The following is a 15,613-nucleotide window of genomic DNA, read 5'->3' as shown; positions in this document are numbered from 1 at the left end:
TGTCATATGTGAAGTATTAAGTAATTTTTAGGCTGGCCTCATTATGTTGGGATATTGTGCCATGTTATTTTTAATTCTAACATTTAAAGGTCCACCTGCAAGATAAAAGACCCGCATCGTTGATTTAACTGAAGCTGCTGGCCTTGCATCACTTTAACAATTATTTTATTTAGTTACAAGTCTTCGAAGTTAACTGCAGCACATTCAGTGGCTTATTCGGCAAACCATTTTAACTTTTCAAGTGATCTCTTTCTAAATTGGAATCCCTTTAAAACCACTTGAAATCGTTTTAAGTAGTTTAACTGTCAGAGGTGATGTTTTTAGCACATAAATCATTACCCTTGTTTGGATCTATTAAGTCAAAATTAGTTGACCATTCTCATTAGAATACAAACAGTATACTTTGCATTACAACACAGGCAATGTATATCCACCCAAAGTCAATCGCTCTGTCTCATTAAGATACACTTGAGCTGGACAGAGGAGTCACATCTGCATCTTCACCTGAGCATGGAAGCATCAAACACATGGCTTATACTGTAAGTAAAAATACAATTTGAATATAGACCCAACACTTTAGAACTTTAGAAAAACATTTACAACAACTTATTGCAAATATAATTGAACATTTAAAGTGTCTCTCCAGCAATTAAGTATTGTATTTCCATAAATTTGGGGGACTTGCAAGAAAAATGTAGGAGATTTCCTGACTTTTAATCCTTAATATGGGTCGAGGTTGAAAGCATCTAAAACCTTGATCCCAAACTTCCCAAAGTGAAACTTACTGTAAAAGTGTCTTTGTTAGACCATCATTTGACTTTAACATGCACAGTAAATAATGTTAAAGTCAAGTGCCCATTTGTCTTGTGCCTGTTAACCCAATGTTTCAGTTCTCTGCTCTCCCAGCTGGGGGGGCTGTAGAGCAAAGTGACAGAAGCGGCTTCAGGCTACCCTGGAGAGTTTAGCTTCAAACACTCCTATTTTAACAATTGTCAGTTAAGCAGTTTGCAATTGCATCTTCAGCTTTCTTCATCTCAGGACCGTGACAACTGACTGTGACAACTGACAAATGAAGCTGTTCTCCATTCATGTCAACTGGGTGGCTTTAAATAGCACAACAAGGATTGAAGACACAGTTCTGATATGTTCTGCACGCCAAACCCCAACACACACACACACACACAGACACACGCATGCACACACGCACGCACGCACGCACACACACACACACATACAGCTTTATAAATGCAAAATAGTGAAAAACACCAATATTGTACTGTACATATTTTGTACGAGGTATCTGCAGCATCTTGAAAAGCAAAATAAGCATTTTTACTGCATGATATGCTACATTTTTAAGGTGTAGATTATTTAATCAAGACATTAAAAGTTATGATCAGAGTGCCTCCCACCCTGATACAGAAAATCAATAAAAACTTCAACTTTAGTCGTTTGCTCTCAAGAAATCCTTATATAAGATATATAAGTGATCAATCTCACACAGGCCATCTTAAAAGGCAACTGGAAATGCCACATGTAGCTTAAATTGCTACAGTTACAAAATATATTTGTGAAAACCAGTCCTGTGTATTAAAAATGTATGCTTTTATGCTCCCAGCTCTGAGTGCATTGAATTATTTATTGGCAGAGTGCCTATTTTAAGGATAAAATCTACTTAACACATGACCAGTGGTGTGATGATGTCACACTGTAGTTTAACTTGAAGATTTTGAAAACTTTCCCCTAACCTACCTCTTTTTTTGACGTTTTATTATGTAAGCAGATCCCGGTTTACGTTCTTTGAACATTCAAGACTTAGTAGTGAGCAGACATCATGCTGACTCTGACTGACTAACATGCTTTCACTGTAACTTGACTGGATGCAAAATTAATAGACTGTGCCCAGATAAGTGCGAAAGAAAAACAGCCAATCACCAATTTAAACATTTTATTGTATCAAACAAATTTAGATTACAGATGTAATCATCAATTCAAGTAAAATTGGAACAAAACTCCTCTTTTTAAATCTATGTAAAGTACACTATTACCATTCAAAAACAGAACAAACATTACATGGTCCATAAATACACTGCAGAAGAATAATAAAAAGCTTGTACAGGAATGTTTTTATTGTATTTCTTGTTCATTGTGGTCATTGCTGTGATCAATACAAGAGTGGCTCTGGTTTTGTGTTTCAGTCTTTTTCAGGCATGTCAAGATATGTTAAGGTTATTGAAGGATTGTCACATAATCTACATGATAAATCCACTTCAGTGATACAAATTATAGATGAAATAACATGTAAGAGTGCTTTATAATGTCCTTGTTTCATACAAAACGTCAATGAAAAGTGAAGGCCGGTAACTACAATTTGTGTGTGGGATTCTCTGTTTTAATTAGTTCCTGTACAAAGTGAAGCACAGCAAAGAAAGTCACTGTACATTCAGCGTCATGCAGGAAAGTGTGTTATGACCAGGATGTAGATTCCCAAGAAGCATTCATTTGTCAAATACGAGGGTGCATTTTGAGATGGTTTTTCATTGTTAAATCAAAATATGTAAATGCAGCTGCAGACACAACCCTCTGTAATCACATTTAGTTATCCCTTTTTACAATTAACAAAATTTTTTTTTTTTGTTGTCAATAGTTTTAATTATTATTAAACGAAAGAAAAACGTCATTGTGAGAAATATCAGAAATACTCCTTTTCTTCTTAGTAGTCTAGCAGCTAGCAGCTAGCAGATGACCTTTGGAGAGACAAAACAAATGTAGCCACATGTCATGGACATGGGCAGTTAACATGCTGTTTAATGTGCTGCAGTTGACCAGCTAATGAGCTACTCTATCTAGCCTGCAAACTGACGTTAGCAGTGCACTTTTCCCCCGATGAATGTTTGTTTGGTCGCAAAGAAAAAAAAGAAGAAGCTTGTTTGGTCTCTCATTCAACAAGCTAAGGTGCAGGAAATGTTGTTTGTAAGTTAGATAGAAAGAAGACTTTAGCAGGAAAGTGTGTTGTGTTGCAGGCTGTTGTCTGGCTGTAAGATGATGAGGTTAATGCTTTACGCATATACTGTATGGTTTAAAATGAAGGGATTCAGTTGGCTGTATGGAAACAAGGTCCCTATCTACGTATACCAAAACCATAGTCCAACAAATGAATGCTAAGATAGGGGGCGCATTCATGAATCTAATAAAGTTTTCACTTTTGATTTCTGTTTTTTACTCAAAGTTGAACACAGAACAAGTAATTTACAGAGCAGATATGTAATGCTGTTCAGGCTACAACTAGCAATTTTATTAATGAATCTGCCGATTATTCACTCGATTATTCACTCGATTCATCAACGAACTGATGAATCGATGAACCAATTTCTCTATAAAATGTCAGAAAATTGTGAAGTATGGCCCCCATAGTTTCCCAGAGTTTAAATGTGCCCTGCCACACAAAACCGTTTTTACTTGTATTTTTTTAAATATGTTAGGTCAATATGTGTTTGTGTTATGTCGTGAATGTGAAAAATGAACTGCTACCTCCTCTGTCAGCTCTAGCCACTGAAAAGAAATAAGCAGAGAAAACAGGCCAATTACAAAAGCTGGTCAGTCTGACGTGGTGTTGCCTGAGCTCATTTCTATTATAGATATATGAGCTCGCCCAGTTGCGCTGGGTAAAGGATGCTGATAGCCAGGCTCTCATTGGCTAGCTGTTAGCCAATCAGAGTACAAGCAGCTTAGTTCGTTGAATATTAATGAGAACTGGCACAAATCGACCTGAGTCTTCCTGCAGGCTTTCTATACCATGCTAGAATGGCTTGAAACAAGGTAACCAAGGCATTTTTGCCACAAAAAAATGTTACAGTGTTCATGGTAGAACTTCAGACATTACCACAGAGTAATGAAATACATGTGGCAGGGCACCTTTAAGATGGAGTCTTGTTTTGTCGGACTAACAGTCCAAATATTTTATATGTCATAGAAGAAGACTAAGTGAATCAGCAAATCCTCAAAATGGAGAAGCTGAAACCAGAGGATTATGGCATTTATTCTTCAAAAAATGAATCAAAAGGATTAATTGACTACCAAAATAGTTGCCCATACATTTTCTGTCAGTCAATAAATTGATTAATCACTGCAGCTCTACATGCTGCAGCAGAAAAATAACATGCAATCGTATTTCAGTTGTACTTTTAAGAATGTATTTGTAGATGTCCAATCCATTAGTGTAAACAAACATGGATATATTTTTGATTTAAACTGTTAATCAACCCAGTTGTTCTACCCACTCATTTAAGATTGTGCATCTAACTAACTAAATTATGACATTTGAATTTAAAAGTGATGATTTCGGTCCCAGTTATCTATGAGGTACAAATACATTTGTATTGCTTTGAGATGGAACAATAATTGCAGTAAGAGAGTCATGGCACATTTAATGACAAAAACTAAAAGGATTACAAATTGCTTTTGAACATTAAAGTGGACATTATGCATATGAATGGTGGTAGTTTATGATAATGATTGTGTGACTGAGACTCTCGCTTTCCCATTAATTAGATAGTAACTCACAGTCTGGCACAATAAGCTAGTATTATTAGTGCAGGGGAGGCTATAGACAACAAATATATTATAATTAAATAATTCACACAGGATTTTTGACACAAAATAAGTTTAGAAACCTTTGTTCTTGTTCTCGGGATAGTAAGGCCTGACTGTAGAGGAACATAGATGCTCTGATGTTTCTAAAAATTGGATATGCAGACAGAAACTTTAGTCATTCTGTTGGGCCGTCTGAGCAGACTGAGCAGCTTTGTGTTGTACAGAAGGCAGCTCTAATTCTCTTTCTTCAGGCTACATTTCTTTGTTTTCTCCTCGGCCGGCTGACTCGCACTGGATGCTGCTGCTTTTGTTTCTGCAAAATATAGAAAGAGACATAAAAGACTGAGGGACAATAAGAGAAAGAGAAGTGCCTGTCCTCCGCCTGCATTTTAATGGACTCTTGCAGCTGAACAATAAATAAATATTTAGGAACATGTTTTATTAATTTAATGTAGGGATGGTTGTTTCTCCAAATGAAGAGAAAACTACGCTCTTGTTTATGTAGCTTGGTGTTTAACTACATAGACACAAATGTCATGATATACATAAATCCAGTTGGCTTTACAGTCGGAAGTAGTTCTGTAATTCACCCTCACCCCTCTACCAAACAGTGATTGTCCAATAATAGCTTAGCAACCGTAACTATGTACAGCAGGCCTGTCAAGCATTGGATCTCTTAACATGCCAATACGATGTGCATGGGGCTTGAATAAGATTTATACATGGCATTTTAAGAGGGTAATGTATTTTTTTAACTTTGTCTTAAACCAGAAAATACAAAGCAAAGTGTAAGGGATGTAATAAAATAGTGTGTTTGTCTGCTTGAGTAAGCTGAAATTGTTAGCGTGTCCAGCTAAGTATCTTATCACTTAGGCCACGTTCAGACAGCTTGCGTTGGACGTCAGACGGTCCGGCAAAAACGCAGGTCTTTCAATTCAGTTTGAATGGAGTTAGTGCGTTTAGGCTGAAGCGAGGGTTGCCGCAGGGGGGACCTGGTCAAACACAGACGTGTGATAATATTAGTCCTGTGCGAATCGGCATTTCTGTGATTTGGGGTTTGTATTGGCTTCATTGCCAATTATAAACGAAAGTTTATCCGTGGGATAATGTCAGTAATTTAAGTAAAATACAGACTTCACTTATGCTGTGTAACTGCGCCGCACGAAACACAGACATGGGGGGTCATTTCTAAATCACACAAGGTCCCCTGGTAATTCTAGTCCTGTGCGATTAGGACTCCAGCAAGTAAAATAAATTCATTGAAAATATAAAATAAAGCAAAATCTAGAAATAAGTCAGCTGGAAACATATTAAAAGTCAGTGGAACCCTTGGCCCTCACCCTGATCCTCGTCCTTCCAAGTACAACCCGATAAGTATATTTACCTAAATTGTCATTAAATATTCATCTGAGACATTGAAATAACAGCTGTAGTCTACCAAATTTGTCAAACTTTTTTCTGTTTCTTTTCACGAGCTTTTGATCCAAATAATGACGGTCCTGATTCAGTTGATGAGCTGAAATTAAAAGAATGAAAGACTAACCGGGATGATGCAACTCCGGAAAATGGCATGACACAATCCGCCAGAAAGATGACGTCTCACTCTGTCTGAGTTGTTCCAACTACAAAAATATCCAGTCCACTCACAATTGTTACAGATCGTCAATTTGTGCGTTCAATATCGTCTTTACATTATTGTTTTGTCCGAACACACATTAAAACATCATAATTCATAATCACGTGTTATAGCCACTGTTGCCTTTGTTTTATATATTCATGCTTTACAAAGTGTTAAGCAGTCATTTGTTGCAACAAACTACATTTCCTTGATTAATAGGTCCACAGTCATAAATCAGTGGTGGAGAGAAAGAAAGAAAGAAAGAAATGAAGTCTACAGTATAGACAGAACACCACACTATCAGCTCAGCCCCACCGGCCCCACAAACACATTTTCCACTTCCGTATAAGCTGCCTCCCAAGGTATTTCAGCCACAGCACAGCGCTCTGTGATGTGTGGATCAAAGCCACTTCACAGATGTTTTTTGACAAGCCATGATTACATGACACCAAGTCAACCCTGTTGAACTGTTTAACATATCTAAATAAACCCTGCCTAGTGAACAGATGATGAAGAGTCCCCTGAGGGAAAGGATTCTTGCGTAAACGTGTCTCTTTTGACTCTACCTGCTTGTGCGTTGTTTTGTTGTGATGAGAGATCTGCTACGTTGGCAACGCTGGAAAAATCCTCCTTCTCCTTGGAGGGGGGGCACTCGAGTCCATCAGCAGCTTCCAATAAACTCTCCCTTGAGAACTCTGCAGGGGGCAGAGAGACAAATAGAGGTTGAGATAAAGGTGAAGAGAGATATATCTAACCAAGGAAGAAAAAATACACCACACAATATTCCTGTATTTTCAGAATACATTTACAGTTGCATGTTTTTTAGTCATGTTGAGTAAATTGAAAATGCTGATCTTGTGAAGCCACCCCCAACTGAACCTGTGTTAATGGTCATCGATTTGTTTCCCCCAGCTTCCCCTATTCTCTTTTCATCTGCACTGAGAACTTAATTAGCAGCCATAAAGCAATCCATAAAAACATTTACAATTACTGCTGGGTATATGCTGAATGTGTATTTTCTGTACTCTGTGACCAACTTCTCACTTGCCATTAAAGTGAATTATTGGGCTGAGTTGAAAAGGTGTTTTTCTCATTAGCTGCAGTATTTGGCACAGAAAAGAAACAGTATAAGGTGGCACTTTGAACCATGCAAGTGCTTTCATTATAATTGTATTATATGACTGTGGTCTATCTGCTCTATATGGAGTGTGTGTCCTGAGATAACTTCTGTAATGATTTGACATTTAATATGAATAAAAAAATGTATTTTGAAATTGAAATTTGAATTAATGTAATAGTTAAATTATTCACTTTCTTGCAGATAGTTAGATGAGATGATTACACTCACATGTATGCTATACATGAACCTACAATAAAAATGCACATTATTTAGTGTACAGACATGAGAGTAGTATCAATCTTCTCATCTAACCCTCGGCAAGAAAGTGCATAAGCTTATTCATCAAAAGTGTTCCTTTCAATGTCCTCTTTTCTCCAAGCTCTTTGATTCACTTTTCTTAATTCTCCTCTGTCTCCATAATCCTATCATCTTTTACATGCATCCCTTCCAGCCATTTTCCTTCTTTCTGCCTCTTGTTCTGCTTTACTTTACTGCTCCAATGTTCTCCCAGTTCAATACCGTTCCTCACAGAAGTAAAGACTGGACTACAATAGAGCTGTTTGGAGCAGTTTGTGAACAGTGTTTTCTGTTGGGGATGGTAAGTCCCTTTGAGGTAGGCTTTGGGCTTTTTCACTTTGTAAACCTATAATGTGCACAAAAATATATATAACACAATAAAGGAAAGGGAAAAAGCCAAAAAAGCATAATATGAGCACTTTAGGAAAAGACATGAACATGAACATACTACTCATACCTCATACTGCTCCACACATTTACAGGTAGGGTCTAATTTTATAATAATATAATTTTATTTAATTTTAAGTTTTGAAGTACTCCTGTTTGTGGCTAAGCCAGTTGTAGGTTTGTTGCTGAAATAGGCAACTGCAACGCAGTAGGCATGCAATAAAATCCTCTTCTTCACAGTCTCCAAACATACCCTCCATTTGGCAGCGCAGTTTCTCAAAGGCCCCTGCAGTGGCCTCATCGTCGTGTGGGAGCTCCTCCTCGGTGGGAACAGAGTCCGGGCTGGGGCGGTCCGACAGGCAGCTCTCTGAGGAGCACTCGTCCCCAGCTCCCTGCTGCTGCATGAACAGGTGGTGCTCTACCATGAACTGCAGCTCTGGGAGGAGGGAAGCGAAGATAGGTGAGAGAGAAGCAGGGAAATTAAATATTGAGGAAAGAGTTAACAGGAGACGGAGAAGGGAGATGAGAGGGGAAAAGAGTGGATTGGAAGAAATAGTGGAATGTAAAAAGCACAGAATCATTGGGGGAATGTTGAAAGGAGGACATGCAAGAGAGGAAAATGGAGTGAGATAAAGGGAACCAATGGGAGAAAAGAGAGATGGAAGGTGAAGACATATCAATAAATGCAGCACTTCAAAAGAATGTTGTAGATTAAGCAATATTGAATTAACATCCAGCAGTGATTGGAGTAAGGGGGCAAGTACAATACATCAGAGATACATCAGAGTAGGGAGATGATTAGTTTAAGCGCCTTCCTCTACCTCCTTCATCCACGGTTTTATTACTCTTAATCTCCTTGTAGTAGGAAACTAAAGCTATTATCGTCTGGGTTATCTCTAGGAAGTGACTCATCACACTTGGAGCTGTTTAGCTATGAAACTAAGAAGAATAAACTTCCTAGCGCACCAAATTTCACTTATCCTCTCATTATTGTTCCCTTGCTTCAGTTTCTTTGTTGGAACTTATTCTCTGTTGTGCTGCATAAATCATTACATTCTGTATTTGTGTTTAATTGGACATCGGTACTTAAAATAAGATTTGCATTGCATTGCAGTGATTTTTCTTTGTTCTTAAGGCTTTCTTTAGATGGTGCAGGACCCCAGTTGTCACACAGATCCACTTTACAAGGGAAATCGGGTAAGAGAAATTCTGGTTAAAAAATATAGGATAATGAGTCCTCGCTGAGGCAAGTGCTGGACTGATTGGCTCCGAGATTGAAATAGGACACTCAAAGGAGAGCAATCATTAGCTCAGCTACTGCACCAAGTAAGTTTACCTGACATCTGACATCCTGGACTCTATGGGACATACTAATAGCTTTGTCACTGTAAACAATAGGTGAGCATTTTCAGCGTTTGTCTTAACAATACTGACCTGCCAAAATGTATATTAAAGTTACTACATGTAACTTTTTAATGTTTCTGAAACTGTGTAATTTTTCATATAATGATTATAAATAACCTGTAACAGCAAATGAGACTAACGGTGAAAAGAACGTTATTTATATAAAAAACTTTATGAGTGCCTTTGCCCGGGTCCAATTTTTCCCGCAAAGTCACAAAATGATTTGCGGCAGGTAGAACGGCTCTACAGTAACACATTCTGACAGGTCACAGATTTCTTTGTAACACCGGAAAAGCCTGTGTTAGCGTATCCAGCCAGGTAAAAGGTAGGAGGAGTTTTCTTTATATAGGCCTAATTGTATTTTAATTTTATTTTAGAGGTTATCTGTTTTAGTTATGGCTGATACTGGGACGCTGATACTAAAAACACTACCGCTTTTGTCCAAAGCGGCCGCTAGAATCAACACAAACTGAAAGTTACAAATAGCCACTTTAAGCTTGCAGTTGGTCCAGAACACTACAGCTCTTTTTTTGACAGAAACACGCAGGCAAGAGCACATCTCCCCCCGGTACTGGGCTTCCTTCACTGGCTCCCTGTACATTTTAGAATTGATTGCAACCATATGTCCCCCCAAGGGCACTCAGGTCAGCTGACCAGTTGCTCCTTGTGGTCCCAAGATCAAGGCTGAAGAACAGGGGAGGCTGCGCCTTTGCAGTAGTAGCCCCTAAACTCTGGAATCAATTGCCTCTACATATTAGGTTGGCTCCTACACTGCCTGTTTTCAAATCCTGTCTTAAAACATATTTTTATTCTCAGGCTTTTAACACATTACGATAGTTGCCTTTCAATATTATTACTATTTTGCTGTCCAACTGTTGTCTTTTTGTTGTTTTTGTGTTCATTGTGTTCTTTCTGTGTTTTTGTTTTTCTGATTGTACAGCATTTTGGTCAATTTTTGTTGTTTGTAAATGTCCTCTATAAATAAATTTGGATTGGATTGGAAGTATTGCGATACATTGATGGCAGGTGGACAATTCATTTAAATTAATGTGATAATTAGAATGAATTATGTTTCAGATCAAAGAATAGCTCAACAAATCAGAGATGATGGAAACAGGCCTTTATAAAAAGCAGAACAAGTTGCTAATAATATGACTTGTATTGTTGTTTCATGTGTACCAGCAGTGTGATCTAACACATAAAATGCAAACATCATATACAAGATAACTGACTTTACCTTTCATTGTCGGTGTTCCCTTTTGCCCTTTTCGCCGTTGTCGAGGAGAGTTTAACAAGGCTGCCTGTAAAACATCAATGTTTCATATCAGCTGGGCGGAGAGCACTAATATATACATAATTAAAAAGAAAAGAAAAAAAAGATTCACATAATTCTATTTCTGTAAACTTATTCCGATAATATTGACCCTCATAGATCATGAATTAGATTACCTTGTACAGCTGGTTTGGGAGACGATCTTCATCTATTTCTGTAACAAAGCAAATAATCAGTTAAGTAGGCCTACTGCACACGATAAAACAATTAAAATAAGGGGTTTTAAAATCAAATATAGAATAGACAGGCAAACATTGTGCAGGTTTGATACTGTTTATAATTGCACAGTTGACCTCTTCTCTGGAGCTGGAGTCTGCTGTGTCTCCAGACAGAGTGGATATAAGGTGACCTCAGGTAACCCAGATGGCTATCTGACACACTGCAAGCTAATGCAGTAAGTGTTTGCTCAGTTTTTATCAAGCTTGATGGGCGGAATTATTTTATTTTTTTATTCTCCGCTCTCATCTATGACTAAAAAAGACTCCCTGGATGATTTTTGCTAACAAAGGGGATGCTAATCCACTCTCATCTTCTTCCTAATAGACCCCCACATGCAGCCAACTGCTGATGATAGATAAACAATAAAACACTGTTTATCCAAAACCCCTTAAGGGAGTAGTGTGTAGCATAGTTGTGTGTAGCATACTGAAGTATAGTCTGGAAATGAGTTGATTTACAGTCAGTTGGCAGTGTATTAGGTACATATACCTAAAACGAATGCAGTCTACAGTTTTTATTTGTTTGTTTTTTAATAAAAAGCCTGCCATGGACACGTGTTGAGAATTAGCAGTGTGCTAAAACACTTAAGCAATGCATCTGGTTCATCCATTGTAATTGCGATGTCCATGTCAAATAAAAATCCAGTAAACAGTCCTGCAATAAATTCTACCTTCATGTCATGTTATAAGTGTTTCAAATATTTTGGTCACCCCATTTATATTAATGAGGGTAGGCTAAATAACAGAAACACTTTTCCCCCACCATCGTACATTTGAACACCTCTCTAAAACAAAAACTAAACATTTTAACCTTTATAAAGGTAGGATTTACTGCAGGACGGTTTTCTTAAGCGGGATTTATGGTTCTGCGGGGGATCTATGCAGAGCTTTCGCCGTAGCCTACGTAAGTGGCCTGAGGTTTATACTTGTGCGCTGGTGTCTGCGTTGTTCTAACGTATCTCTTTAAGAGAATAGCAGAGCCGGCATGTGTGTATGCTGGGAAGAGGGTGGTAGAGTGAGTGAGAGAGTGACAGGGATTAGCTTCGGAGTGAGTACCGACTCTAGAGGCATAGTGAGAGAAACAAAGTGTCTCCCCTGTGATTTCTGACCACGTTGGGAAAGCTGAAGCAGGAAAAGTTAACCCTCTCCTTGATTTGATGTTGTTTATGGAGAAAGAGAACCAGGAAATGAGTAGGAGGAAATGCGATGCTACCAAGCCGCAGCCATGCAGACCAATCACAGTTGTTGCGGTCTGCGTCACCGATACGTGTAGTTATATTTTTGGAGAGGTGCACGTCACGCTATGGTGTAGGGTCTGCGTAGATTTAACACAGGAACATAAATTGGACTGCATTAGTTTTAGTTAAGTGCACCTAATAGCTGAGTGTATATTACTACAGTGAAAGCAGCTACAATGTGTATACACATATTGTGTAGAGATTATGTTTGTTTAAGAGAACAAGGAAACTCCAACATGAAACTACACTCACATAAAGCTCATGTGACTCCAACTGGATAAAGCTTTATCATCTGTAGTCAATATATGAAACATGACTCTGTGGTCACGATATGAAATGACTGAAATAGAAACAAAACAACAGTTGACTAGAGTACATTGAAACCATTATCTGTGATCAATAGTGAGTGCTTTGAACCTGCATCCAGCTCTGCATTTCTAGTGTTGGAACTTTTTTCTAGGACACCACCTTGTTGCTTGGCAACCTATGCATCCCTAGGCACTAGGAAGGCACTGTGTGTGTGTGTGTGTGTGTGTGTGTGTGTGTGTGTGTGTGTGTGTGTGTGTGTGTGTGTGTGTGTGTGTGTGTGTGTGTGTGTGTGTGTGTATGTGTGAGCATGTGCATATATTATTCCCACTTAAAAGTATGCGCTAGGCTGTTCAAAATGCCAGTGATGTGCTTGTTTCTTTATTTGATGTCTCTCTCTCTCTCTCTCTCTCTCTCTCTCTCTCTCTCTCTCTCTTTCTTTTCTTTTTCTCTGCACCAAACACAAACCTACTGATGTTAAAAGCCTGACACAAAAGCCATTACATTTAATTTTAAGAGGGATTTATATTTACACTGTGCGTGTTAACAGTGATGCTTGAAACTGAATCTTATTTTTAGCATCTCCAAGGAGTTTGAGAAGGTTCATATAATCATTATGGATTTTTTTTTTCTTCAAATCAATCACAGGGAATGGGCCAGTCTTGGATTGTCCTTCAAGTTACAGAGTAAAGCTGAAGATTTATAAACTGGTATTTGACAGACAGCTGTCAAACTAAATCAGTCTGAAATAAGAGTTTTATCCCACCTGTGTAAAATGTAATCTGAAACATTTTTACATAGTTGAGCATGAAACATAGTTTTCTCTGTGTACAGAACCCATCTGTGCTGCAGAATGAGAGAAAAATGGCAATAAAAAGGTCATTCCTGCAGTGATGAGTCTATCACTGCAACTCCCAGCTGACTGGCTGTCTGACACAAAGCCAGATGAAAACAGAGACACTCTTCTGACTCCACGTTATTCAGCCAAGCACTCTAATTTAGCTGCCTACTGTAGCTGGTGTTTTTTTTTCTGTACTGCATTTGATGGAGAAAAATTAGTAAATCAAGAAAATGCTTGCACTGTGTGTTAAAATGAAAACAAGTCTACAGAAAGTCATGCATTTAAAAGGGTTGTTTTTTTTCTTTTGCAGTTGTTTACTGTCACTGTGCAAAGGCCAAAGAGAGTGGGGAAGGAAAAAAGATGTCTTTCTCCCTTTTTACACAAATAATATCATTAAGCTACTATCTTATAATTTCAAAGAAAACATTGATCTTCCTCCTTACCTCCAATTTATTTGTGTTTAAACATACCAGCTACTAACTGTATTCAAACACAAATATCATCTCCTCAAAACAAAAACAAACAAAAACAATAAAATCCTTATTAAGTTACTGCTGACAAGCTGCTGCTGTTGCAGCAGTGCAAAATGACTGCAATTGCAAAAGCTGCATTTACTGGAGAAACAACAGGCATTATTGCTCACAGTTTCAGATAATAACCCATGAACACGAAAGAATATCTCAAATGTACAGTATATCCTATTGCACTGCAGGGACTTGAACTTACAATGCTTGATCAACAAAGTGCAATGTACCAAGAGAAACACGTGAGACAGAAATGAATGTTTGTGAAACAACGAAAACAAATAAAAAGGGCAATTTCTACACAATGTTTAAATTTGATTGATTTGGTGAGCCAGAGAAAGCAGGAAGTTGTGTAAAATCTATGAACTTCAATTACAAGCACAGGATCAGCGTTGTCAACTAAGATTAAAGTTGCCTGATACAGCACAAGTTCACATTTTCTTGAAGAGTTGCTTACAAAAACTAAAGCTTGTAGCTCCAAGCTTTTTTACAATACTAGTGGCAGCAGGGCTAGCTGAGCATGAGGATATGTTTTATGGTTAACCAGTGGTTAAACTGGCTTTTCAAAGGGTTCAAATAAAAGGGAGAATCTGTGGAAGTGAAAGAAAGGGAAAGGTGAAAAAGGATTAGGCCAGCAGTTTGCATGGCAGTGAAGAAGAACAGCGATGTATATATGAGCAACATGTACGCAATGCACACATTTGGTAAAATATAAAGTTGTAAAAATCTGCAATTTGTCCCTACGTCACAATAGCAGTAAATAGAAGAGGTTTTTTTTCTTCTTTTTTTTCATTATTGTAACTTCTGAATCCATTTTAAATTGAAAGATAGTCTACATAATGTACAAAGTAATTTTGTGCAAAGTTGTTGTCGTTGCGCTGTGTGTCATTATTTTGAAGATTTATGTACTATAACAAATTAAAATATTTAGCTTTTGTTAAACTTTATTTAATCCCACGCAAATTGTATCTTTGTCTCTCTCCAAGAATCAATAAAGACATGAATCCTCCTTAGGGAAGATCAAATTAGTCACACTATTGTGACGATTTCTGCTTCCTCATTATTCAGCCCACAGCCTGCATCTCAGTTTTCTGTGGCTGTTCCTCTGATGTGCTATTGGGGTTCACAGTGCAAAGGGGAGAGCAATCCAATATTGCATTAAATAATGCAGGGCACACTATTACTGTATCAGCATAGCTCCTCTCCCTCATCATCATCATCATCATCATCCTCCCCATCCCCCTACTCTCTGGTACATCCTCGTTCTCACACAACTTTTTTTACTCCCCAAACATTGTCACCACCCATTGAAGGTAAAATAGCCAACAAAAGATTAGATTAGATTTTTACAATTTCATCAATTCCAGAGGGGAAACTAGTTCCATTACCCTGTAGAATAGACAAGTAACAAAATAGTTTTAAATGTTAAAGGACTGCATTGCTTTTATCCAAAGGCATCTTCGCTCTTTTCCTTGCTGTTCTGCCATTGACCCTTATGAAATCAAATATGAATTCAGTTTAAATCATTTTCTTTTCATGTTAGTTATTCTCATTTATGGAGGCAGAGCACAACCAAAAAGCAAACAAAAGTTTAAAAAGAATATAACTGCAAAATAACCGGTAACACAATATAATATCTAATAGATTTCGCACTTCCTCTTTTCCTGTATACTTTATCTCAGTTTCTTCTTGTCTTCTGAGACACTCCATATGCTCAGCAGAGACACACATTAA

The 15,613-nt window shown here is 37.8% G+C and overlaps 1 protein-coding gene across 1 annotated transcript in view; it reads right to left on the bottom strand.

Annotated features, from left to right (window-relative positions):
- Positions 1-2,023: 2,023 nt before the first annotated feature.
- The window catches only part of LOC144516277 (protein phosphatase 1 regulatory subunit 1A-like), a 30,200-nt gene continuing 16,610 nt past the window's right edge, over positions 2,024-15,613 (bottom strand). The window contains exons 3-7 of the mRNA XM_078247484.1: positions 10,869-10,906; positions 10,657-10,720; positions 8,269-8,451; positions 6,778-6,906; positions 2,024-4,906 (exon numbers count right to left, since the gene is read on the bottom strand). Of these exons, the coding sequence (XP_078103610.1) occupies positions 4,827-4,906; positions 6,778-6,906; positions 8,269-8,451; positions 10,657-10,720; positions 10,869-10,906 (494 nt within the window). The 3' untranslated portion in view covers positions 2,024-4,826. The remainder of the gene's footprint in view (positions 4,907-6,777; positions 6,907-8,268; positions 8,452-10,656; positions 10,721-10,868; positions 10,907-15,613) is intronic.

This window comes from Sander vitreus, chromosome 4 (assembly GCF_031162955.1).
Source record: "Sander vitreus isolate 19-12246 chromosome 4, sanVit1, whole genome shotgun sequence".
Classification (NCBI taxonomy): Eukaryota; Metazoa; Chordata; class Actinopteri; order Perciformes; family Percidae; genus Sander; species Sander vitreus.
This window is presented reverse-complemented; position numbering and strand designations above follow the sequence as displayed.